Source organism: Meleagris gallopavo, chromosome 7, assembly GCF_905368555.1.
Source record: "Meleagris gallopavo chromosome 7, MGAL_WU_HG_1.1, whole genome shotgun sequence".
Taxonomy (NCBI): domain Eukaryota; kingdom Metazoa; phylum Chordata; class Aves; order Galliformes; family Phasianidae; genus Meleagris; species Meleagris gallopavo.
Window position 1 is genome coordinate 36,128,051 of NC_139410.1, and position 24,205 is coordinate 36,152,255.

General features: G+C 40.2%; 1 protein-coding gene across 7 annotated transcripts in view; it reads left to right on the top strand.

The window, feature by feature from the left end:
* TANC1 (tetratricopeptide repeat, ankyrin repeat and coiled-coil containing 1) overlaps positions 1-24,205 on the top strand; it is a 70,258-nt gene that overhangs the window by 15,430 nt on the left and 30,623 nt on the right. For 3 of the 7 annotated variants that reach the window (XM_085228084.1, XM_085228079.1, XM_085228078.1), the window contains 3 exons: positions 5,713-5,787; positions 14,967-15,167; positions 22,208-22,309. In XM_085228084.1, coding sequence (XP_085084210.1) covers positions 5,727-5,787; positions 14,967-15,167; positions 22,208-22,309 — 364 coding nt within the window. In that variant the 5' untranslated portion in view covers positions 5,713-5,726. Of the gene's footprint in view, positions 1-5,712; positions 5,788-13,884; positions 13,913-14,966; positions 15,168-16,766; positions 16,924-22,207; positions 22,310-24,205 lie in introns of those variants that run through there. The other 4 variants (XM_085228080.1, XM_085228082.1, XM_085228083.1 and 1 more) reach the window with 4 other exon arrangements.

Genomic DNA, 24,205 nt, shown 5'->3' on the forward strand with positions numbered 1-24,205 from the left:
TTGTTAACTGTATTGAAGTGGTCTTGGGGATGCCCAAATACTGAACTAACGCTGGTTGTAATACTGAAAATATTACAGTTGACCACAGAGAATGGTTCTTTCATAGTAGGAACTTCCAGGCAGGGACTACACAGTTACAGCTTGGGGTAAGTTTTATTCATCCCTTAGGATCTGCTGTCACACTTGGAAAACATTATTTATTTGTCAAAGAGAAGATGAGTTAAAGCAAGAAATCAGTAGTTCCGTAGATGCATATTTACTTTTCAACAGCTTAGAAATATATACAAAGAATGACACATCATCTTTAGTGAGAGAATTAATTTTTCTTCCATTTCTTCTTAGACCTTATCATCACTGTAAGAATAAAGGGGAGGTCTGGTAATCTGCATAGAATCACAGAACGGCCTGGGTTGCAGAGGACCACAATGCTCATCTGATTCCAACCCCCTGCTGTGTGCAGGTCGCCAACCAGCAGCCCAGGCTGCCCAGAGCCACATCCAGCCTGGCCTTGAATGCCTGCAGGGATTGGGCATCCACAGCCTCCTTGGGCAACCTGTTCCAGTGCCTCACCTCCCTCTGGGTGAAAAACTTCCTTCTAATATCCAACCTAAACCTCCCCTGTCACAGTTTAAAACCATTCCTCCTTCTCCTATCAACCTATGTAAACAGTCATTCCCCCTCCTGTTTATATGCTCCTTTCAAGTACTGGGAGGTACTTGAATAGAGTGAATGATTTGCGTCGTTTCTTTACAAAAGGAACCCAAAGAAAATTTTGTTAGATTATAAGCCTGAAGGAATTGCCAATTAGACTCTGTTAGAATATACAAAACTAGCTTTAGTTTCATGTGAAATTGTCATTAGAAGAAAAGATCATGTACACTGCATGATGAACAAAACTTATGGAACTCTCACCCTTTTTGGGGTCAGAATTGATGAGCTTGGTGAGCATGGACAACTATGAATAGGTGAGAAATGAAAGGAATTGGAGCTGAAGTACTGAACATTCTGCATAGGAATGATGGAAACAGTTGGTGGAAGGGGATCGAAACATACATAAGCATTATTTTTGCTTATTTTTTCGTTAAAAGGAGAAATGGGAGAATACGGGAGACATTTTGCTGCTGTGGTGTAATATAGTGATGAAACGAGTTACCAGCGCTATCTTGTAGTCCTTCAACTAGAATTCTGTTATTAAGAGCTACTTTGATTATCCTTCTCTAAAGAAAGAATACTGGCATACAACTATGTCAAACATAAAATACTGCATAGCAGAACTTCTCTTTCATTAGTCTACATTCAGTTGTCTACAAATTCAAAATAATGAATGTTTAAAAAGCAGCTCGCAGGCAGCACATATTAATTTCTGGGCAAGTGGACTGTGCTGTGTTGCTGTAAAGCCTCGAGCACCTGTGGGTCCAGCAGTTCTGTCTGTCTGCTGAACAAGGCCCACTTGTATTAATGTTAATGCCCTCGTGTCTTGCCTCATTCTACAGATGAACTGCATTCTGTGCCATATTTTAGAAGCCACGAGCTTGCCAAGGTTAGATGGGAATTTTTTGATGCCCATATGTAACCACGTTAGCCAGTTTGTGCTGCTAGGTTAAACGTGCTCTTCCAGTTTTATGACGGAAACCATTAAACCAGGGTATCAGCATTTAGAGCTTAATAGTTTTCAAGGTGTTTGTATCTTTTTTAGCACATAACAAGAATTTAAGATGTTGCAGCTTTGCAGGACGAGACAGTGAAGTTTGTATTAGAAGTTCTATGCTGGAATTCCAGGAGGTGCAGAAATGTATAAATAAAAATAGCTTCACTGTTACTTAATATTTTGCACAGTGTTCAGACCATCTATTTTTATGTTAATGATTGGCAACGTTTTGCTCATAAGCTGCCCTGAAAATGTTCTTCTTTGCAGTTGTAAGGTAGGATGGAAGAAAGAAAGGCTGGGGGGCCTCCATTCTTTGTAGGGGCCAAGTATGTAGAAATCTGACACAGGTATGTCAAAATGGTTATACTCCTAGTTTGCGCTGATGATTCCTTTTTTTGTATGTTTTCATCATTAATCTAGACCAAAATTTGCTCTCCATTCGTTTTTGTTGTAACTGTTACTTGTTTTTGGTTTCTTTTCTACACCCGCAGCCATTATTCTCTCACGTGGACTACCAGCTGTTGAACTTGGTAGGCTTCGGTGTTTGTAAAGCAGGAGGCAGCGCCGCGTGCTTGCAGCCGAGGCCGACTGCAGCGGGCCGTGTGCGGGGGTCCGTCTCCTCTGCCCCGCCCTCGGGAGGCCCCGCTGGAGCGCTGCGTCCGCACGGGGCCCGGAGCGAGGAAACGGGGCTGTGGGAGCCGGTCCGGAGCGGGGCCGCCATGACGGTGAGAGGCTGCAGCGCCTCTGCCATGGAGACGGACTGGTGGGAGCCGGGCTGTGTAGCCTGGAAGAAGCCCTGGGAGACCTTGCTCTGCGGCCTTACAGTATGCGAGGGCAGCTTGTGAACGGGAGGGAAATGGGCTTTGTACACGGGCCGGTAACGATAGGACAAGGAGGAATGGTTTTAAACTAAAAGAAGGAAGATTTAGGTCTGATGGGAGGAGGAAATTCCTTATTCAGAGGGCAGTGAGGCCGTGGTGCTGCCCGGAGCTGAGGTGCCCGTCCCTGGGCAGCCTGAGCTGGGGGCAGCCGGCCCACGGCAGGGCTGGGGCTGAGGGGTCCCTGCCAACCCAACCGTGCTGTGGTTCTGTGGTAATTTCTGTCTTAAAGTAGCGCTCAGGGAACAGAGTGACTATTGCAAAGAGAAGTCAGCTCAAAGGCTGCATGTGTTCAGTGTTCTGTGGTTTTTTTTTCTAATAAAATGCATGGTGATTTAGTATGTTGCAAAGTATACTGTGGTAAATATGTAGCTGATATAAAATAGGCGTTAAATGGTCTTCATATATGTCAAATTGTTCTGCTTTATTAATGAATGAATTTTCAAAGTGCCGCAGAACATGCCAACAGCATACAGCACTGAACAGTTGTGGTGGAAACATTTAAGATCCAGAGCCAGACAGAAGGTGGGAACACCAAATTGGGAATGCTTCTGCAACTCTAACCTTCCCACTCTTCTACATCTGCGTTTTCTTTCTGTCTTGAATTTTATGAACACTGCTCTCCACTAAATGCTTTAAATATACCTGTGAATGCCCACCAGTAAGGTTAAAAGCCGTACTACTGAGTATAGTTACATCAATTGTGACCTGCTATAATGAGCTGAGAAAGTTTTCATTTTAAAGAGCTGTCCGATGCACATAAAAATGGGTTCCAAAGAGCTTATGATACTCAAACTGTAATATTAAGGTGAGATTTATGTATCTGGGTTTCCAGAACAAATGAGTGCCCAGTGTGCAAATGCTAACCTGTGTGGTTCCAGATTCACACGCAGTGGCATCTGCAGTCATGTGGTGTAAATTGGCTAGAAGGAATTGAGATGAGCCAGAAAAATGTACTTATTAATTTAAAAAAGTTTTGTATTAAAATAGAAAAATCCTTTCTAAAATATCGTTCAGGAACATGGGAAGGAGGTCAGTTGGAGCCTACTGTTTGTCAGAGAAAATATCAACAGTCCTCTGGTTGGGTGAGAGGAATGACATATGTATCACAGCTGTCTGTTAGCAGTGCTATACTTTACTCAGTTGTGTGAGGCCATCAAAGAGGCCTGGTGCAGGTAGCCTACACTGCAGCACATTCTACAGATCGTTCTGTAGATACAGCACGTGGCTTTCCTGGGTTGCTGTGCTTGTAGATGAAAGTTTCTGTTTTGTTTGTGGGCATCATTTCAGTGATTGCATGGATGGGATGTGATTACGTAATGAAAGATCTTAGCACAAAAGAACAATTTCTAATTTCCTAATTTATGTATGTAAGGGTTCTTTTTTTTTTTCCCAGTCCATAAATGTGAATATGTTGCTGTTTAAAAAAACAAACAACAACGACAACAAAAAAACCCAAGAACCCTGATGTGGTGGGTTGTGTCTATGTCTAGCTTTTCCAGAATAACGCAAGGAAGGGAGTTTCTTGATGTTGTCTTTAGTTTTTCCTTTTTGTGACCTCATGGTTGAACTTCAGGAACTGTTTTCTTATAAAAAAAAAAATCAGCTGTTGCTCAGGGAAGTGTTGTTAACCATGTTTTTCAGTCTGGTCTTCTCAGTATTGCTGGACAGATGTGGTGAGTGCTGACACATGGCCTTTGCCTATAGGACATGGTTGATTCTGAGACACTGGTATTAAAAGCACATTGAGTATATGTGTAATAAAAAATATGGTCCTACTCTGGGAGTGTTTTGGCAAGTTTTGATTTTTTATTGTTGGAAGTTAAAAGGTCTGAGAGTACAACAGAACTTGCTTTACTGTTGCAGTGTCTTTTTTCCTCTTTTTTTTCTTTGTTAGTCCTCAGAAGATGCCTTGTCCAAGGCACAGGTCATCAAAGTGTGTTTGCTGCCTGCGTGCCCCACAGCGTATGATGCTGAGAGTGTAACTGTCAGTGCAGCTTGTTGGAGATGTTATTCTGCTGCAGGAAAAGTAAACATCTTGTGTGCACATCTGTATGCATTTGGAACTGACCCAGGGATCGGTGTATTGAATGTAGGCTGTGGAAACCTCCTGGTTTTCTAATTGGTAGAATCATATAATCACTCAGGTTGGAGGACCTTAAAGACCATCGAGTCCAACCACAGCCCAACCATCCTACCCTAACTCTTACAACCTTCCGCTAAATCATGGCCCTGAGCACCACATCCAAAGGGTTCTTAAACACATCCAGGGATGGTGACTCAACCACCTCCCTGGGCAGCCCATCGCAGTGCTTAACCACCCTTTCTGTAAAGAGGTGTTTCCTGAGATCCAACCTAAACTTACCCTGGGGCAATTTGAGGCTATTTCCCCTCGTCCTGTCACCAGTGAGAAGAAGTGCTTCAGGTTGTTGGTAGGAGCTTAAGAACTCTGTTGTACTGATTTTTATTTTTTCTGAAACATCTAAACTGTCTTCCACTTTTTAACCTGGATATTTTTTCCTTAATAATTCTCTGAAACCTGCAGCTGCTGCTCACTTGAGGTTGACTATTAAATGTGAGGTTTGAGTGCAGAGTGGGAGAGATGCACCTGCTCACGGACGTGAATACGTGGGTGCATACCTCTGCTTATAGCAGAGAGGAGAACTGCAGTAACACAGAGAACTTGTTTGGCTCTTCCTTTGTTGGTTAGCAGCATGTTGTATGTAGGTAAAAACCACTGGTGTGTGATACCACCTCCCACACCACCACCTGTTCTGCGCTTCTGTGGTTTGGAGCCTCCAGCTGACCCGGCTGCTCTGCAGCTCCACAGCTGTGCTGATGAGCTCAGGACGGGAGCTGGAACTTTACTCTCTTTTTGCCCGGGTGTCTTACAGTAATGTACACAGGTTTAGCCTTGTAACCTTAATTACACGTGGAATGTGGAGAATGCTGAATTATTACTTTTTTTTTTTTATAAGACGGTGAACTCTTAATTGCTTAGTTCAAGTATTGAAACATTTTTTCTGCTTTGAGGCTTGGTTTAAACAAGCTGCATTGCAGGGAAAAATAAAAGAAAAAAATATCTGTTTACCTCCCTGTTTTATTTAAATTGATCCATCCTGTATTCTGTTTGGCTTTGTGTGAGTGGCCAATACTGATGCTGCATTTCTTTCTGTTATCCTTTAGGAGCAACACTTAAAATGTTAAAGGCAGTTTTAAAGAAGAGCCGAGAGGGTGGAAAAGGGAGCAAAAAAGAATCAGGTATGAATATTCATTACAGAGGATGACTCGTATTCCCCATGGTAGGTTCACCTGTGCCACTGGCCCTCTGCTCAGGCAGGAATGGTTTCATGCAGAGCACTCATTCTGTGTGAGGAGGAGGCTTAAAGCTGCCTGGGAGTGTGCACCCAGTGCATTCGTTCCTGAGTTGCTACTAGGAAGAAGGGCAGATGAGAGCAGCTTGCTCTTCATTCTTACCATAGAAATACTGAGGGCAGGATGGTTCTGAGAGAGATGTGTGTTACTATTTCTTGTGGGTCTTATACATTGTGTCTTGTGTGCTTTAGCTGTCCTAAGTTGGCAGCTGCCTGCATTGTGGGAATCTGTATTTTTCCTATTAAGCAAAAGATCATTAGATATAAAATACTTGTAATAGATTTCAACTTAAAAGGAAGAGAAAAGCTTGTACATTACATTTCTGCAGAACATGCTCCATTATTTCAGTTGGCTTTTTAGTAACATGAGCATTGTCATTCAGTTGACCCAGTATCAGGCCTGAAGGAACATGAATAATGGAAGCATTGTGCTTAGTTCACAGCATTCCTCCTGCACTAAAATCCCATCAGAAGTTTAACATCAAATGTAGCACATAGCACACATGAAAACTTGATTAATTCCAGTAGAATTTAATGTGGTAAGTAGTTGGGATTTTTCTGTTTTCCATTTAAAAGTCTTTGTTGGACTTCTGTATAGTGCTCCAGAAGTGTTGTATCAACAAAAAGCTGATGTTTAGAATGTAGTACTGCAGTGCTGAAAATCTGGAGATATAAGAATGGGATCAGTGCCTGTGGTTTCTGTGCGATGAAATACAAGGTATGGAAATACTTATGTGCTGATATGCATCCAATGATTAGTGATTGTCTTCATATTCAGGTTTTTTTTAATTGGGGTAACAAAAAAGTTCAATTATCAGTAATTTTTTCTCGGGTTTTACTCAGTTCTATTATAGATCAGATTTTGCTACATTGCTCCTTTGAGACCACGTTTCCTTTGTTTTTCCTTCTGGTATCTACACGTGAAATGTCTCTGACTTAAATATGATATAATGTTATTTCTGTGTTATGCTTGCTGTATACAGGCATACATTTAATTATTTTTTGAATATGTGTAATCTCCTTATTGACATTTTATACTAAAATGAGTTGGAGGAAAATTGTGAATTTGAGATTTATTCCTCTTTTTACATATGCTCATTTACAATTAGGAAATGGATTGTGGTTGGTATTCTTATTGAAAAGTAAAATGGCTTTCAAAGGCATGTAACTTCTGCTGAGTTGTGATTGCTTGTATAATATTCTGCTATTCATATTTTTCTTTCTGCTGTTTGAACTTCGAATGATATGCAGTGCTTAGATTTACTGACTTTTTTTTGCTAATGGCAACTAAGTTGCTACTTTAAAATAAGAGTGAAGCTCCTATGCAAGAAGGCATAATCTTTTATTAAAGTCTCTATTTAATCATTAGTTAAAATCAAAAATTTTTAAAGCTACAGGCCAGTCAGTCTTATCTTTGTGCCTGGCAAGATCATGGAGCAGATCCTCCTGAAGGCCCTAATAATAATGTGGAAAATAAAGACAAGGTAATTGATGGTAACCAACATGACTTTACTAAGGCTAGGTCACACCTGACAAACTTGGTGGCCTTTTATGAAGTAGTTACAGCATCAATGGAGAGGAAGAGCAACAGACATCATCGACCTGGACTTGTGCAAAGTATTTGACGCTGTTCCATCCTGGTCATCAAATTAGAATAAAAATGAATTTGATGGATGACCACTCACTGGATAAGGAATTGGCTGAATGGTTGTGCTTGTAGAGTTGCAGTCAGTGGCTCAGTGTCCAAGTGGAGACCAGTGATGAGTGGCATTCCTCAGGGATTGGTGCAGGGTCTGGTGTTGTTGAACATCTTTGTAGGTGGTATGGACAGTGGGTCAAGTGTCAGGTTTGCAGATGACACCAAGCTGAGTGCTGCAGTCAACACGCTAGAGGGAAGGGATGCCATCCAGACGGACCTGGACGGGCTGGAGAGCTGGGTCCTTGCCAACCCCATGAAGTTCCACAAGGCCAAGTGCAAGGTCCTGCACTGGGGCTGGGGCAATCCCAAGCACAGGTACAGGTTGGTCATAGAATCGCTTGAGAGCAGCCCTGAAGTGAAGGATTTCAGAGTGTCAGTTGATGAAAGATTCAGTGTGAGCCAGCAATGTGCACTTGCAGCCCAGAAGGCCAACTGTGTTGTGGGTTGCATCAAGAGGAATGTGACCAGCAGGTCAAGGGAGGTGATTCTGCCCTCTGCTCTGCTCTTGTGAGACCCCACCTGGAGCACTGCGTCCAGTTCTGGAGCATCCGACACAAGGAGGATGAGGAGCTGTTGGAGCAGGTCCAGAGGAGGGCCACAGAGATGATCAGAGGGCTGAGCACCTCCCCTGCGGGACAGGCTGAGAGAGCTGGGGCTCTTCAGCGTGCAGAAGGCTCAAAGGAGGCCTTACAGCAGCCTTCCAGTACCTGAAGGGGCCTACAGGAAAGCTGGGGAGGGACTTCTTGTAAGGGTGGGTAGTGACAGGACAAAGGGAAATGGTTTTAAACTGGAAGAGGGTAGATTTAGACTAGATATTAAGAAGAAATTCTTCACTGTGAGAGTGGTGAGAAACACAAAACAGGCTGCCCAGTGAGGCTGTGGATGTTCCCTCCCTGGAAGCACTCAAGGCCAGGCTGGATGGGGCTGTGAGCAGCCTGGTCTATAGGGAGGTGTCCCTGCCTGTAGCAGGGGGCTGGAACGAGATGATCTTAAAGGTCCTTCCAGCCCAAACCATTCTACGATTCTATGAAAATTACTTGCCTGTGTGTAACTTGTTTAGTTGGAATGGTTTTTTGGTCACCACTTTTCACACATTGTGTCTCACTAAACATTGGTATCTGACTGATATACTTGTAACTAAGCTGAAAGCAATGCGAGCTTCAGATAACCTCTTAGCCAATCAAAGGATTGAGATCCTTGAACAAAACAAATTTGCATTTTAAGACACGTATGTGTATTCAATTGACATTTTCTGTCTAGACTCTCTATGATGTTAGGCTTTAAAATTTCAGTGCGAAGGGACTTCCTGCCAGGTTAAGCACCTACCACTAACTGGAGCGTTGAACTTTTACTTTTTTACTGGAATACTTTTAAGTTTCGGTGTGACTTTTGGTTGTTACTCTAAAAATATTTTGCAACAGAAGAGGCATTGTTCCATGCTTAAAACATGGAACTGTTTTTGATTGTTCTGTGTTGCTTTGCCCATATTCGGTGGCTGCTGGTGGTTATTTAAAAATTGAAACTCCTTTTTCTTTTTTTTTTTTTTTTTTTGTGCTGAGCAGTGAGTATTTTGTGGTGACTGCTTTTTACCAGGAGCTAATTCCAGTAATAAATCCTGCATACATTTAGAAGGGAAAAAGGAAAGCAATCCTCTCCTTGAAGCACTTAAATAGAAATTTCTTCAGTGACCCCAGTAACTTCTGCTCTTCACTTTTTTTTTCTTTAAAGCATCTTAAAAAAAAAAAAAAAAGTTATTACTACAGGAGAATGTATTTTGTGTGCAGAAAAAGTAATCCAGATTTCAGATTTAACTGCCAGAAAGTGGGCAGATAAACCCAAGTACAAGCATAACTGACAAAGGTTGTCCATGTGGTTCTTTGAACTTCTAATCTTTCCTTGCTTCGTTTCTCACTTGATGCCTTTCACTGCTGCCCAGTTACTTAGGCTGTAATGAATTTGCTTCTCCTTCCGGGCTAGTTTCTCCTGTTTTTTGGCCAGTCCATACCTCATTCTCAAGAGCAAGAGAATTAAATGTTGATCTTCTTTAATGGATTCATTTTACATGACAGAAGCCTGTTTGTATCCCAGAAAGATCACCAATGAACTGCTTCACTTCCTATGAGTTTTTCTTCAACTCCTGAACTGTGTGCGTGGTTACCTTGTCCATACTGCAAAGACTCAGTCCCTTGGTGCCTTCAATTCTCCTAGATTCCTTTCTCACTGTATTGAATCAGCTGTGTATGCACACGCGTGTGTTTTCATTTGGAAAGGCACAAATACCTTAAAGAGCAACTGTCAGTGTTGCACAGTCAAAGTAAAGTCTGTTTATGGTTTCAGATGGGAGTTCTGCCCGCTGTTGCTCATCAATTCTTTTGAAAAGTAGGATGGGAATGGAACACAGAGGGAAATGGTTCCTTAAAATATCAAAAATGATGGGTTTGGTAATCCTTGTTTTTCGTGTTTCTTGGACGTAGCTGTGCATTATTCTCAGAAGTGCTGGATTGTGTTCCTGATGCCACACAGCTAATGCCCTTTTTCCCTACAGCTATTTCCTTCTGATTACGTCTGTAAAGTCTTAACTTTTCTTTATCATTTGTTAGGCTAAAGTGTGCCCCACCAGCTATTTTGCCGGAGTAGAAGTTATTAATACTGTCAGGAATAACTTGTGTTTCTATGTGGGTATTTCTGTTTGCAGAGGCCATGTTACTGCAGTGCTGCACAGACACGTGCGTTGGTACAGTTTGTTACTTCTGCTCTCCCTGAGAACTGGTTTTCACAGAGTTGTCATGAGGCCTTTAGTGCATTGAGAGCCATGTGTAAAGCACTAAGAAAGTCGCCCAGCAGCAGTTTTGATCTTTTGCAAACTCTGTCTCAACTCAGAGCATTCTACTTCTAAAATAGCAAAGGAATTATGCCTTTTAAGCTCACATTTTTGGCTTGCCATGCTGAAGAGGCTTCAAACAGCTTTAGAGAGTTTGTGGTGAGTGTATATGCAGAAGTTATCGCAGAATCACTCTTGTTCAGGGCCAGGTCATATTTTGGTAATCTCCAAGGATGGAGACTGCAGCCTGTTCTGCTGTTCAACAGCCCTCACAGTTTTTGACACTGAAACACTAGAGTTAGGCAGATGTAATGATTCCTCTATTCCAACAAATGCCAGGACAGTTTGCAGACAAAGCATGTGCAAACAGGTTGAGTTTGAGGCAGCCACCAGCTTTAATGCTGGGAGTGACCTCTTATGTAGAGAATACTGATTTCTCTGTTGTCTTAACTGTTTATTGAACCCTGAGGATTGTTGACGTAGGCCAGCGGTGACCTTGGTAGGCGTGCACCTCTGCACCAGTTCTGTTAATATTTTCTTTTTCCAACAAAAGTTAGTTGTGGTACTCAGATTTTTATCAGCTTCTGATTTCCTGCTTGGAATTTGCTACAATAACCCGACGTTCTTAGCAGTCACATAGCAAAGTTTGTTCTTTGCTTCTTTGCTGTCCGTTACACCAAAGCTAGGCTTAATCAGAGCTGGGCACTTACAGTCAAGTTCTTGTTTGTTTGAAAAGTGCTATGAGTGCCCTGTACATCATGGTGTGCTTGCTAGGAAGCCTTTTAAGCAACAAAATCCTGTAGAGCTTTTTTTAAAAAAACATCTGTAAACAGATTCCTTTTATTATAGCAGAATTTTTAAATTGGAAATATGTTTTTAAGTGGGCTGAGAGTCTTCTGTTTCACTTAGGCAGGTAAATTAAGGGAACAGATACAAAATCGCCCACCTCAGAAGTAGACATTGAGTGATGTCAGTGGAATACTGTGCAGTTGCAGCCAATATTCAGATGTAGGGAACCTGCATTTAGGTTGGGTAAGTTTTCTGTTTTGAAGATAGAGATCCTTTTTTTTTTTTTTTTTTTTTCATGACAAAATTACCTGATTTCTGGCATCAGCACCATACTGTAGTTTGTTTATAATCTGGTAAAGTAGTTGAAGTTCTTTGGTTTCTAAGAAACTTGTACTGAATGAAGAATATACTTTATTATGTCTAATACTGACATAAATACTGGAAGGGTTTTCATTTTAGCTATCCTCTCTGTTCAAAAGAAGGATTAGTTTAATCTTAAAGTTCAAGATGTAGATCCTAATATCCTTAAAATACCAAATCATTCCGTTAGTCTGCCTTCCTTGTATCTATTTGCATCTTAAAAAACAAGCAAGCAAACAAAAACAAGAAAACAACACATTATTAATCTGATTATGCCTTTCAGTTGCATCCCGAGGTGCAACTAAACTGTGATTTGATTTCCATTGCCTTTAGCTAACAGCTTTTAGAAAGGCACTGGAGGAGCAGCTTCTGCTTTCTTGGAATGGCTCGTGTTTGATGGCTGTCCTCTGCAGTCCTAGAGTATCCCAACCAGGTTTTAATTAGAACCTGCCATTTTTTTCTGCTGTAGCAGTTAGTGTTTAAAAATGTTCCAACTTCACTGAGGAAATGATGTCCTCATAGCTTGAGGCCAGTATGATTGGGCTTTCTCAGAGCTTGTGTTGTAATAGCATATATAAGAATGACAAGAAGTGAAAGCAAGTTTAAAATTAGAAAAATAATTGAAAAGGATTATTTCTGGGAAATATGTTTTGGATGTTTGTTTGCTTGTTTTAATCATATTGCTCTTAGAATCTGAGTCATGATCTGTATACCTGTCCCCACAGTACCTCTGGCAGCGTCAGGGAAATAGAATCAGCAGCAAAAAAAGTAGGAAGGAAACAAATGGTGAGACATGAATAGACTGTAGGACATCTTCAAAGTTATTGCCATAATAAAATCATCTCCATTTAATGATTGAAGATATGCCACAGCAGTGTGTTCAGGGCTTTTGTGGCCCTTGATTTCGCAGGGCTTTTCCGTAATGTATCATTTCATGTGCAGTCGAGAAGGACGAATTAAAATCCATGCAGTTTATTGAGAAAACAGTGAGTTAGGAACAGTTTGCTGCTTCGTAGTACAGGGGAGTTGTGGGTGGACTTGTTAACCCTGAAGGGGGAGGAAGTAATTTTGGACTCTGGTCTCCTGTTTCTTGTGCTGTCTCTGTAGCATTCCAGCTGGAATACATACAGAAATTCCAAATCACTGCCTCAGCAACATATCCAATTAGGAATTCTTAATAACACTGTTTTCTCATTGTGGTTACTTGCATTACTGTGCTGTTTCCGTGCTTTTTCTTCATGTCCAGAAACCGGAATGAACGTTGTAATAGTTTTTCAGTGTCGTTCAACAATAGAGGGGTGAGGCCCCGGCACTGCCCAGAGCTGAGTGCCCCATCCCTGGAGGTGCCCCAGCCGTGGATGGGCGCTGGGCAGCCTGAGCTGGGGGGCAGCCAGCCCACGGCAGGGCTGGGCTGAGGGGTCCCTTCCAACCCAGCCGTGTTTAAAAACACCTACTGTCAGAGTTTAATTTTGAAAAGAACAGAGGAAAATCCTTAGCCTTTTGGCTTCTATCAAAAGTAAATGAGAACTTAGCGACTCAGGTATGAGATTTTTTTTTTTTTAAATGCCAAAATGTATATAATTCTATTTCTAAAACGTTCAGGGTTTTTATTCTGATTATACACTTGCACAGTACTTGTTTTTGAGGTGGGTGTATTACAGCACTTTGTCAAAATACTGAAGGTTCCCAGGATTTAAGACCAATAGCTGTACTCCTGTAATAGTTGTAATGTAATTTTATAATTACTACAAAGTTCATTAATTATTTTTTTTAAATTTCTGTCCTGACTTGGTTAAGCTGGAGTTGTTTATTTAAATCAGTGCCTGTTACTATGAGTTTTATTTGAAGAAAGAGGAGAACTTTTGGAAGGTGATGGTTAAGTTGATTTCAAAGGTATAAAAGAATAAGTTTACATTTATGAAAGTCAAGAAAAGTTTGACTGTAGCATAGCATTCTTCAGGGTCATTTATCTCACAAATGTATGTACGTAGCTGTCATGTATGGCTCTTGTGAGAAAAATAGTATGTCTAGGAAATAAGTCATCTGAAGTGCGTGCCCCCTTAGAAATATGCAATTAGATTTTCAACTTCATGCCCAGTTGGTTTTGTGCAGACTTCTGCAAAAGAGAGTGGTGGTTGAATAGACACAAACAGTTTTACTTTTGGGAAAGGAACCGTTGGTTTTTCTGACAGCGCAGGCGTTCCCTGTGAGCAGGCTGAGCTGCCTGCGGTGGCTCACGGCAGAAGAGCAGCTCTTCGGAACTGAAGGCAGCCAGCGAGTGACAGCAGTGCACAGGAAAGGCAGATCTCAGGGAGGCACATCGATCTGAAATGTTTCCTTACTGTAAGACAATAAACCATAATAAGGAAACCGTCTTTCGAAAGAAGTCACTTCTGCTTTCTTTGTTGTTCTGTTTTTCTTCTAGTTCTACTCTGGGTTCCCACACTTCAGCTGTGCTGCTTGTTGCTGTGTGGATCTCTGTGAAAAATGTTCCGAGTATTTTCTTTCCTCTCTCTATCAGTTTTGTTTTACGTTTCACACTGATTCAGTTCTGTGTAAATTATTGAGCAGTGCCCTAATTGGGACAGTAAAAAAAAAAAAAGCTGTAGTTAGGTGCCAATCTCTTGCTTTTCAGCTGTTTCGGTCATCTGATGAGCAAGAGCTCAGCACTTTCTGCGTGTGTTTCTGCTGTCTTTATTGTTGTGAGCATATATTTTCTTCTGTTTTGAGAACATATTCTTGACTGTGCCAAAGCTGCATTTCTTGCACCAGTGGGATAGGTCTCCTTCCTGCGCATTTTCCCATTTTGATCTGCTACTTAGTGTTGTGAACCAGTTCTTGGTTTGTTCCTGATAGTAAACAAAACGTTTTGCTGTCAAATTACATTTAACTGGACTTCTCTGTTTTGAAACAGAACGATCAGTGAGCTAAGCCTAGAGTGGTTTTGTGTGAGGGCTTTTGTCAGACACTTCTAACTGGTGTTGGCAGTCACCGGACTAAACTTCTCCTCACTACTTCAGTACGCAGTGTGCTTTCAGATGGTCACTGAATTTCAGGTATCACACTGATCCTGATAAGTCTTTCAGTAGTAGATATCCTTTTGTCTTTGTAAGATATGTAGTTTTGCCTCTGAGGATGAGATCTGGAAAGCTGCTATTTTGTTTAAGGAGAAGTTTTTCTTCCCGCTTGCTGTCTTTATTACAGTGAAATGAAATCTCCCTTGGTTGTGCATTTTATATTTTCCAGTGAGTTTCCTGTTTGGATTCTGCAGTGGCAGATATACAGTGAGAAGAGAGGGATCATGCTGACTTGTTGATGGCAACTAAATGTTTTTCTGTATTAAATATCTGCATCTTGATATATCACATAATGGATGTTAACATTTTATTTTTTGCAGGGGACTCTTGCCCAGAGAATGCCTTGCAGAGCGTTGCAGCATCTGGCCACAGTGCAGATCTTCCCAGTGGCAATCAGCCCGTTCCGGGGGATGCTTACAGGATGAACTTGGCTAAAGGAGTCTCAATGTCTTTGCCATCTTCACCTCTGCTGCCACGCCAGTCTTATTTGATGCAGTCACGATCAAACAAAAAGTCCCCAGGTAAAATGAAATTGATGTGCAACTAAAATCTTTGTAGTATTTTGACTCAATTTCTGACACAATGTAAAAGTAACACTTTTTAACATTTTATATTTTACACGATCTTGTTCAATAAAAAAAAATGAACAGTGAAGGCTTTTTTGCATGTTCTCATGTAAAGAAGATAATTGGTGGTTAAATGGACTATATTATTTCAGATGGCAAATAATTATTCTAATTTGCATAGCAGATATTTTTATTGAAATGTCTGAATATGTTTAAAACTGATAGTTTATGGTTAGTATTTCAGTTAGAGGAAGCAGCTGCAAAACTGTACGTGTTATTAACAGTGTTGTTACTGATTTTTTTTTCAGGGAATACTTGCTTCAGAGTGTTGCTTATGTTTTACAGCTAATTTATTTCGTCTATGAATATGAAATATTAATAGATAAATTGCTGTTGAAGTGATTTTCAGTCTGTGTCCTTAGTATTGACCGCATGCTTATGTGTGTGCCTTACTAAATAAGGTACTCCATCTGGTTCCCTTTTATCAGCATTCTGCACATATAAATCATTCCAACACTCTAACGTCAGTTGACTTGATTCAGGTCAGAGTTTGAGTGTCAGGTGAAATTGTCCATGTTATTGTGCAAACACTCAGCAGTTTTGAAATTCTTTGTTGTAAAGCTTACAAAGTGTAAGAAGAAGAATGGCAAAAGTGGTTTTTGGTTGGCACTGAGAAAGGCCTTGATGAACAACCATCTTACAGGAAATTAAAGAAAAATTATTACCCAAAGAAATAGTAGAAGATAGCAAATACAATTTTATTTTGACTATTAAAATTTACAGTCCAGGCAAAAATCTGAGGCACGGAAAGTATTTTCTTGTCTTGTCTCTTGCTGCAAGTGACTTGTGTGCAGGACTTCATGTTTTAATGTAGAGGGAAACGTGTTGGCTTTTTTTGCCAAAGACTTAAGTGAACCTTGGGATCTAACTCCTTGTTCTGTTGCTGGTGGGAAAACTGAACTGCATTTGAGATGATATCTAACCAACCTTGCAGCTCAGCTTCCTTTAGTGACACACTTTTATAAGCGTAGTAGACTGCTGTTTGTCTCTCAGAAAATGTTTAACAGTCCCTACACTTCAAATGGGAAGCCATATTCACACCTTCAGAATCATTCCACTGTGATCAATAGACTGAAAAATAAAACATACACAGAAGATAGAGAAGATTCCCTATGAAGTGTTTTGAATACATTGGCATTTCTGTGCTGTTGTTTTGGATGAATGCCTAACTAGATACCTAGCCAGTAGAAACATTCTGTGCTACTCCTTTGAGTTTCAACAAATTGAAGCTGGTGGAAAATGATTTAATACAAATGATCAGGCTAGCATCCGTAAGTAATAAAAAGCAAGAAGGATGCTAGCTGTACTAATTGCAAAGCACTCTGTTCAGTAGCATATTAAGAACTTTACTGTGAGAGTGACAGAGCAGTGGAGCAGGTTGCCCAGAGAGACTGGCATATCTGAAGATATTCAAGTCCCATCTGGATGCCTGCCTGTGTGACTTAGTGCAGGGAGGCTGCTTTAGCAGGTTTGGACTCAATGATCTCTGGTGGTCCCTTCCAACCCTTGCAGTTCTGTGCTGTGAACAGTATCTTGAGGTTTTATTCGTGATATTATGGGTGAAAGCAGCAAGGATTGCAAGGAGAGTTAAAGAAGCATCCTGAAGTTCAGATGTACTGAAGCTGTTCTAATGAAACTACTACTCAGTGAGGTAAACTTCACACGAACAGTATTGTTAATACTTCTAAACATCTTTGAAAATATCTAAGGCAGTAAACCAAAGGCAGAAAATTGTCCATTGAAATATTATTCTACCTTTGTTTCTTTCGGTAGTTTTAATTCTTCTTATAACCCAGGCGTGCTGATGGTCTTGTGTATATAACATGATACTCTTGTGTAACTTACTTCCTTGAGCTGAAATTCCGTTTAGTATCAGCTAGACTGAAACAGTATTCCATGTATTCAGAGATAATAATTGAAGAGTGTATCACTAAATGCTATCTGTTTTTTAATTAGGAGTTTTTCCTAGGTCTGTATTGGGCCCATTACCTACCAAATTTTGGTTAGTAAATTAAAATCAGTCATGTTTTCATAGCAATAAGTTTCAGAGTTATACATTCAAAAGTAGAAGTTGTAGTTAACCAATAGTTACTTGCTCTTAAAATGTGTTCTTGAGGGCTTCATACTGAGAACACTTCTACTTTTCTAGCAAATGTGTCCTTTTATCTTGTCCTGCACCTCTGTTTGTTGTTAAAAATAAGTACTTAATTATGCTTGTGTCATCAGTGGAAAAATATATTTTTTCCTGATTAAATTATTTTAAAATGTTGTATAGAATAACACTGTGCAATGGAAATTAATTAACAGTTTGCTTTTACTGTTTCTCCTTTCCTTGCTGTTTCTGCATGTTTCCAAGTAGGTGTTAATCTGTGATTTTGGAGGGATATTTTTAAATTATTTTTCTTTGGTTGTCTTCTCTACTGCCTAAGCAGAAAGCTTTACTATCTCTTGTCACTTCTTCAAATGTATCAGCATTTTGAGTTGGATATGGGCAAAACTTTACTTTCCATGGTTGCTTCATCCACTCACAATCTGGTTATCTCTGCTTTCCACAAAAGTGATTCAGTTAATGTTGGAAGTATTTTTAAACTTCGTTTCCTACCTTTCCAGAAAGTTGCACGTTCATAGACAGTGTTTGAAAGAAAACAAGTTCTTTAACTGTATCCTGTTAAGCAGATGGTATTGCAGATATTTTGAACATCTTAGTAAATTTTGGAAATACACTACACCATGTAGTGGGGGAATGGGAGGGCAAAAAAAAACCCCACAGAAAAACAGAAAACACAGTTCATAAAATGACGTTCAAGTAGCCTACGTATCCAAACAGGAACAGTTTAATGTGTGATTTAAGTTACTTTGAAAGAAATTTTCTTCTTTGCTGTCAGGCATACTATTCTTAATCAGGTGCACATTTGCTAATTTTGAAGGGTTATTTTACCTTCTAAATTGTTTCCATTTTCTTTTAGTTATCTAATATGCAATAGTTGGAAAATAGGTTACACTTTAAATGAGTTTCCCTTTGAGTATTGTATACCTCCAGGTAGTTCTTGACTCCAGATTCAGACAATAGAATGCTTTTGCCAGAAAGTATTAGCTGCACGTGTGCTGCGGGTAGTATGTTGGCTTTATTCTGTCCCTTTAGACTAAGAGGGTTTTGTTCCATCATAGACATATCTGTTCCATGAATAATGTAATTATCAGCTCTCCAGTTTGGAGACATTAGTATTTAGCAAGTTTAGAGGCATCTGCTCAGAACAGATTTGGAAACTGCTAGTCTGGGGATTCCCTGGACTTGGCTTTAATGTCTTTTTGAAACTGCTGTTCTGATCACTGGCAAGGCACTTTTCTTTCCCTTTCTTTTATGCACTACCACTCCTGGTAGGGATTCAGGATTGAGTCTGAACTGTGAAATTATTCCTCATGTCTTAGGACATTGGTTCATTACAGATGGGTGTGTTGATAAATGTGCACAACTGGCAGCAGTACCTTTGCTGCAGTGCATGCATGGTAATAACTGCCTTTTTGCCAGTCAGTCTGCAAGTAGTCCAGCTCCTACAACTTCATTATCCATGGGCAGGCAAGACGACAGGAGAATAAGCTGAGCTTCTGAACTGGAACACAGAAGGCTCTACAATCCTGTTTGCACAATCTACTGTGAGTGACACTGTGTTTTAATTATTTGCATAGGAGGTGGGGAAGCTTTTTGTTTGAAGAGCTTGGAAGAGTACCAGTGCTTCTGGATCTGGTTCAATCCTCAACTGTAACTATAAAAGGAGGGAAGAGAGAAACTATATCTTACTAAAGAGCCAGAAAATACTGGCAGAATTAAAGCTCCTGGTTTGTTGGAGTCAAAAGCTTCCTTAATGAAAGAGTTGATGAGGTGGAAAGAGGAGCAGAAAAAAGCAGGATAAGGAAGAATTTTTCAGCATGAGATCTCTGTCTGGGAAGGGGATCAGTAAGTCACAGTAAGTCAATCAGTCTCACATCTGTGTCAGGAAAGGTCATGGAGCAGATCCTCCTGGAAGCTTTGCTGATGCACATGGAAAGCAGGGAGCTGATACAGGAGAACCAGCATGTCTTCACCAAGGGCAAATCCTGCTTGACCAACCTAGTAGCCTTTTATGATGGTGCCTCTGCATCAATGGACAAGGGAATCCACATCCCAAACCTGTTATCACATCCCAAACCTGTGCTGGAAGAGCTGTTATGCATCATCCTTGGTAGATCAATCTAATTCATGTGTAAAGTACGCATAACCTTGATACCCTCTAGAAGTCTGGATTGTTTGTGTCTTGTCACAGTGCCCTTCCAGCAGATTTCAGGAAGATTAATATATCCCTTGAAATACTGCTGCCACTTTATGATTTCCTTTTCTTCTCCTACTATATGTAATGTTACGTAGCACTTAAGAATTAAGCTTCTCCCAGTTGAATTTGACAGAATTAAACTTGGAGGTTCCTTGTTTAAAAGAATAAAAGTAAAAAAATACAGTATGTGATCCTGTAACTGTAAGTCCAGGATCCTGTGGAAGTTGGACTGGAAATGGTCATCATGAAACATGATGGGGTTTGTGCTTTTGCTTTTGAGACTATTTATTATTATTATGATTCTTTTGAAAAGGACTAATATAGAAACACACAAGATGAAAAAGTGGGATACTACCTGTAGAATACTTTTCTCTGGAGCTATGTCACTGCTGTGGCCTAATGGCATTAAAATCAGAATGTCAGGTATGTTTTCAAGTGAGGAAACTTCCTTTCCTACTCTTACGGTCATGCATGATAGTGAGAACCTGAGATTTTAGCTCTGTAGTATAACCAGAGCTTGTATTTAAATGAGGAAAAAAACATTATCTATTGCTAAAGCTGGGGAAAGTTTCTGAACCACGTCAATTTTTGTATTTTGCCAAGTCTAGTAATTTTCTGTGTTCTAGGGACTTCTAGACAATATTTTGTTTCTTCTGGATGAATCAGTACCTCAAGCTCACCAAAACCTTGAAGAGTTTGAGTGGCTTTATTAGACACTACAAAAAATTGCAGTAGTTCTAGTGTCTTGTCTTAAACTTTAAGACAGGAATTTGGGTTTAGTACCTTCACTTTTCAGTATCATGAATGATGATATTCCCAGTTGCCATTCAGTTTAAGTAACTTGATTTTCCATAGGGTAACTTTGTCAAATTGCTGGTGTATGCTTTTCCAAAACTCTCTCAGTGTTGTTAATGTTTCTATTGTTATAAAATTCTGTTAACATACATATGTAGATGGATGTGCTTATATATATATGGTGGTATTTCAGTTCAGTGGCATAATGTGCATTAATGTGTAGCAGCCGATCTGCCTGTAAGACCAGAATTTCTACATTGTGTTTATTGTGCAAATGTTGATCCAGTTGTACCAGTATACTTTTTCTGGAAAGCCTTTAGAGGGCAGCATCATTCCCTTTCAGTTAGACTTGGCTGATGAGAAACTCTGTTCTGCAGTTAACGTTTCCTGCAGCTGTTACTAAACCATATTTAGCAAGGAATGGGTTCATAAACAGCCTAAAACCAAAGCAAAAGCTGCAAAATTAAGTGAATCAGCTTCTTTTTTGAAAAAGTATGTTTGTGATTATAGAACTCCTTAATACTAAAAGTTGGCATGTTTGAACTTAATGTGTTCATGAACTAGGAATGCTCTGTTTTCATGAAAGCAAATACCACTACTAGCCACTCTTTAATTTGGTTTTTGAACTAACTTTCACCTTTCCTTAAAATCAGAACGTGATCAATATTTGGATAAACTATCGAGTAATATAAAGCTTCTTGAGTTTGAGTTATTTAGTGTGCTAATGTTGCAGGCTTTGTTAAGGCACAAGTGAGGTGAGCTGGTGGTCCGAGACAGCCAGCACGGCTTCTGCAGGGGCACTTAGTGACTGAGCACTGGCATGGCCTTCTGTGGTGGAGTGCTGACATCAGCAGACAAAGGATGGGCAGCCGATGTCTTTTTCTTGGAGTTCTGCAAAATCTTTCATATGGTCCCACACCACGTTCTTATCTCTACACTGGAGAGAGATGGATTTGAATGGTGGACTATTCAGTGGAGAAGGAATTGGTTGGATGGTCCCAGCCAGACGGGGCCATGGGGGCCGCCAGCAAAAGAAGGATGTGGAGCTGAGGAGAGGAGGGGCACTGGGGTGCTCAGAGGGCTGGAGCACCTCTGCTACAAAGACAGGCTGAGAGTTGGGCTTGTTTGGCCTGGAGAAGAGAAGGTTCTGGGGAGACCTCACTGCAGCTTTCCGGTCCTTGGGGGAAGTTTATAATCAGCAGGGAGCCCAACTTTTTATGTGGCTTCAAACTAAAGGAGGGGAGATTTAGGTTAGATATTAGGAGGAAATTCTTTATTCAGAGGGTATTGAGGCCCTGGTTTGGCTGCCCAGGCCAGTGTGGGTGCCCCATCCCTGCAGGTACCAAAGGACGTGGATGGGCCTGGAGCAGGCAGCCCATGGCAGGGGTGGGCAGGCAGGTCCCTTCCAACCCAAGTTATTCTATGATGCTGTGATTCTGTGAACTACTTGTAGCATTTTTCTTTTAGTTTTAGAGGTGCTAATAACAAAATTATCTTTCTGTTGTACTGGAAAATGAAAGCTCTGTAAAAAGGAGGCCTGCTGGAAGTTGTACAGGTTGGAACATAAAAAAAAAAAATCCCTCTTTACATATATAGGAAAGCCTGAGGACTGTTGGAGTAAGCAGACTGGTTTACATTCCAAAAAGCACAAGTCGAGCATTTATTTCTCACAAGCCTGAAACTGCAGCAGCTCTTGAGTTCTTACAGTAGCAGCTGTGTGTCTAAGAACTAGTTCCTCTGCATTATTTGTGTCTCTGCGGAGAGACACTTTACATTTGAAATTTGTGGTACATCTGGAGAAAATTAGATACATTCAGCTATGTTCCTTTACAGGTCCCATCAGGAAGGCCAAGTATGTGGAAAGTCCTAGAGTGCCAGGTGAGGCAATTCTACTGCTAAGAAAACAATCAGAGCAAGAAGAACCCAGTCAAAATGGTAGGAATCTGTTCAGTGATACTTTATCCATTCACGTCAAAGAAAGTGATAAAAAATAATAAAACTGAAATTTGAATCTTTATTTGTAGGAGTGTTTGGCAAATGCCATGTTCTTGTAGTAAGGATGAGATGCTTTTCATTATATTTACATGATCTTCGTAAGTGTTTTGATTTTTGGAGATGTGTGCATACTGCTGGCAAAGTGGTATCAACTGTTGTTTATTACTGTGTATGCCAAAGGTCTACTAGATTTTTGATGAATTCATTTTCAGTGTAAATTGATTCCACATGTATAGCTCTGCACTGCATACAGTTCATCATGTTAGAAACTTTGTGAAAGCTTCTTAAGTAAGAAGAGGCTGTAACAGCAGAATTCTGTGTTGACAAAGCTGGTAAAAGCTACCTCTAGAGCCAATGGCTGCTCTTGGGGTTTTATGCTCATTACATTTGGCAAGCCCGTAACAGAATGTAGCTTTGACAGTGAATGTCGCGGTCAAAGCAGAATGACCCATAATTTGGTATGTGACTGTATGCACTATATCATGGATTTCATGTGTTTAATGTTACTTCTATTTTTATTTTTTTTTTTTTAAGTTTAAAGACCTCATTAAATTAATTGTGTGATCATCAGGTTCCAGATGAGTAATCTTTATTTTTTTCCCTCAATTTTAAGGGAAACAAATGTTTTTTGTTGTTGTTGTTTTTAAAAAAGCCTGTTATCTTTAATAAGTAATAAGTGAAAATAGAATTCACTCTAATTGTTTCCTCCTTCTGTTCCTCTCTGCCCTATGTGATATGTTATAGTTTGCCTGGTCCTTGTCATGCTTCCATCTTCGTAACAGTGTTAGTGCTTGTAGTCCTCATCTCCCTTACCCAAAGGTGACCATCTCGTAATAATCTTCTTCTTGACAGAGTTGTATTCCCAGAAAAAGAGAATGTTAATAGCCAAACCTGAAACGCAGCGTGTAAGGATTAATCAGTGGTTGATGGGCTGAACAATTTAGGCTCTTGGATTCTGTCCTTGTTGCTGAACTGGCATTTGTGCTGTTTAACACTTACTCAAACTTGTACAAGGTTAAAATTTAAATAAAATAATTATTGGTTTTTGTAACAGTTCACAGAGCAATGAAATAGTTGATTTAATAAACTCCTTAATTTCTAGACTTTTTATGTTAAAGATAATAATCAAAATTACGTTTATTATAGAGGAAGTACATTTTCCAGCCTAATATTCCAAGACCTGGCAATATTCTGAGTTGCAAAAGCCTTGGCTATCTGATTTCAGAAGAGACCGTTTTGTAGGCTTCCTCCTTTTGGCATTGCTAAAGGATGGTCAGGTATTCCAGAGTAAAACCTTAACCTGTCCACAGAGTTCAGCAGTTCTTGTGCTTAAGCAGGCATTGAGCTGGAGTGAGATGCAGAAGGATGTTCTTCTAGTGAAATACTCATGTTTGCAAACTGTGGGCTTTGTTGCTCAGTAAAATTGAAACACTAAAGTAAAGCTTACTGAGCAAGCTGTTCAGTTCTATTAAAATCACTGTTTTCTCTAGTTTTCTTACAGTCTACAGCTGGGGAAAAATATGCTGTTTCTTGTAAATGCCACTAAACATCTGTTGTGTCTTATGTGTTTGGAGATCATATGTTGTGGTATTTTGCTTTTTTGTTTTTGTTTTGTTTTTGTTTCTGTAAAAAATCCCCACCTGACATGCATTTGGCCTAGTAAAGCTGCAAAGGAAAAACAGAAGCAAAGGAACAATTTAGTTGTAGTTACTATTTTCCTGCTGTTTTTTTTGATGGTGCAGAGGTGCAACTGAGTTCATCTCTCTCCCTTTCTTCACTCATTCTCTGAGGCATTCCTCATCAATTAGGAACTTTTGTTACCTGAAGTCTCCAAAG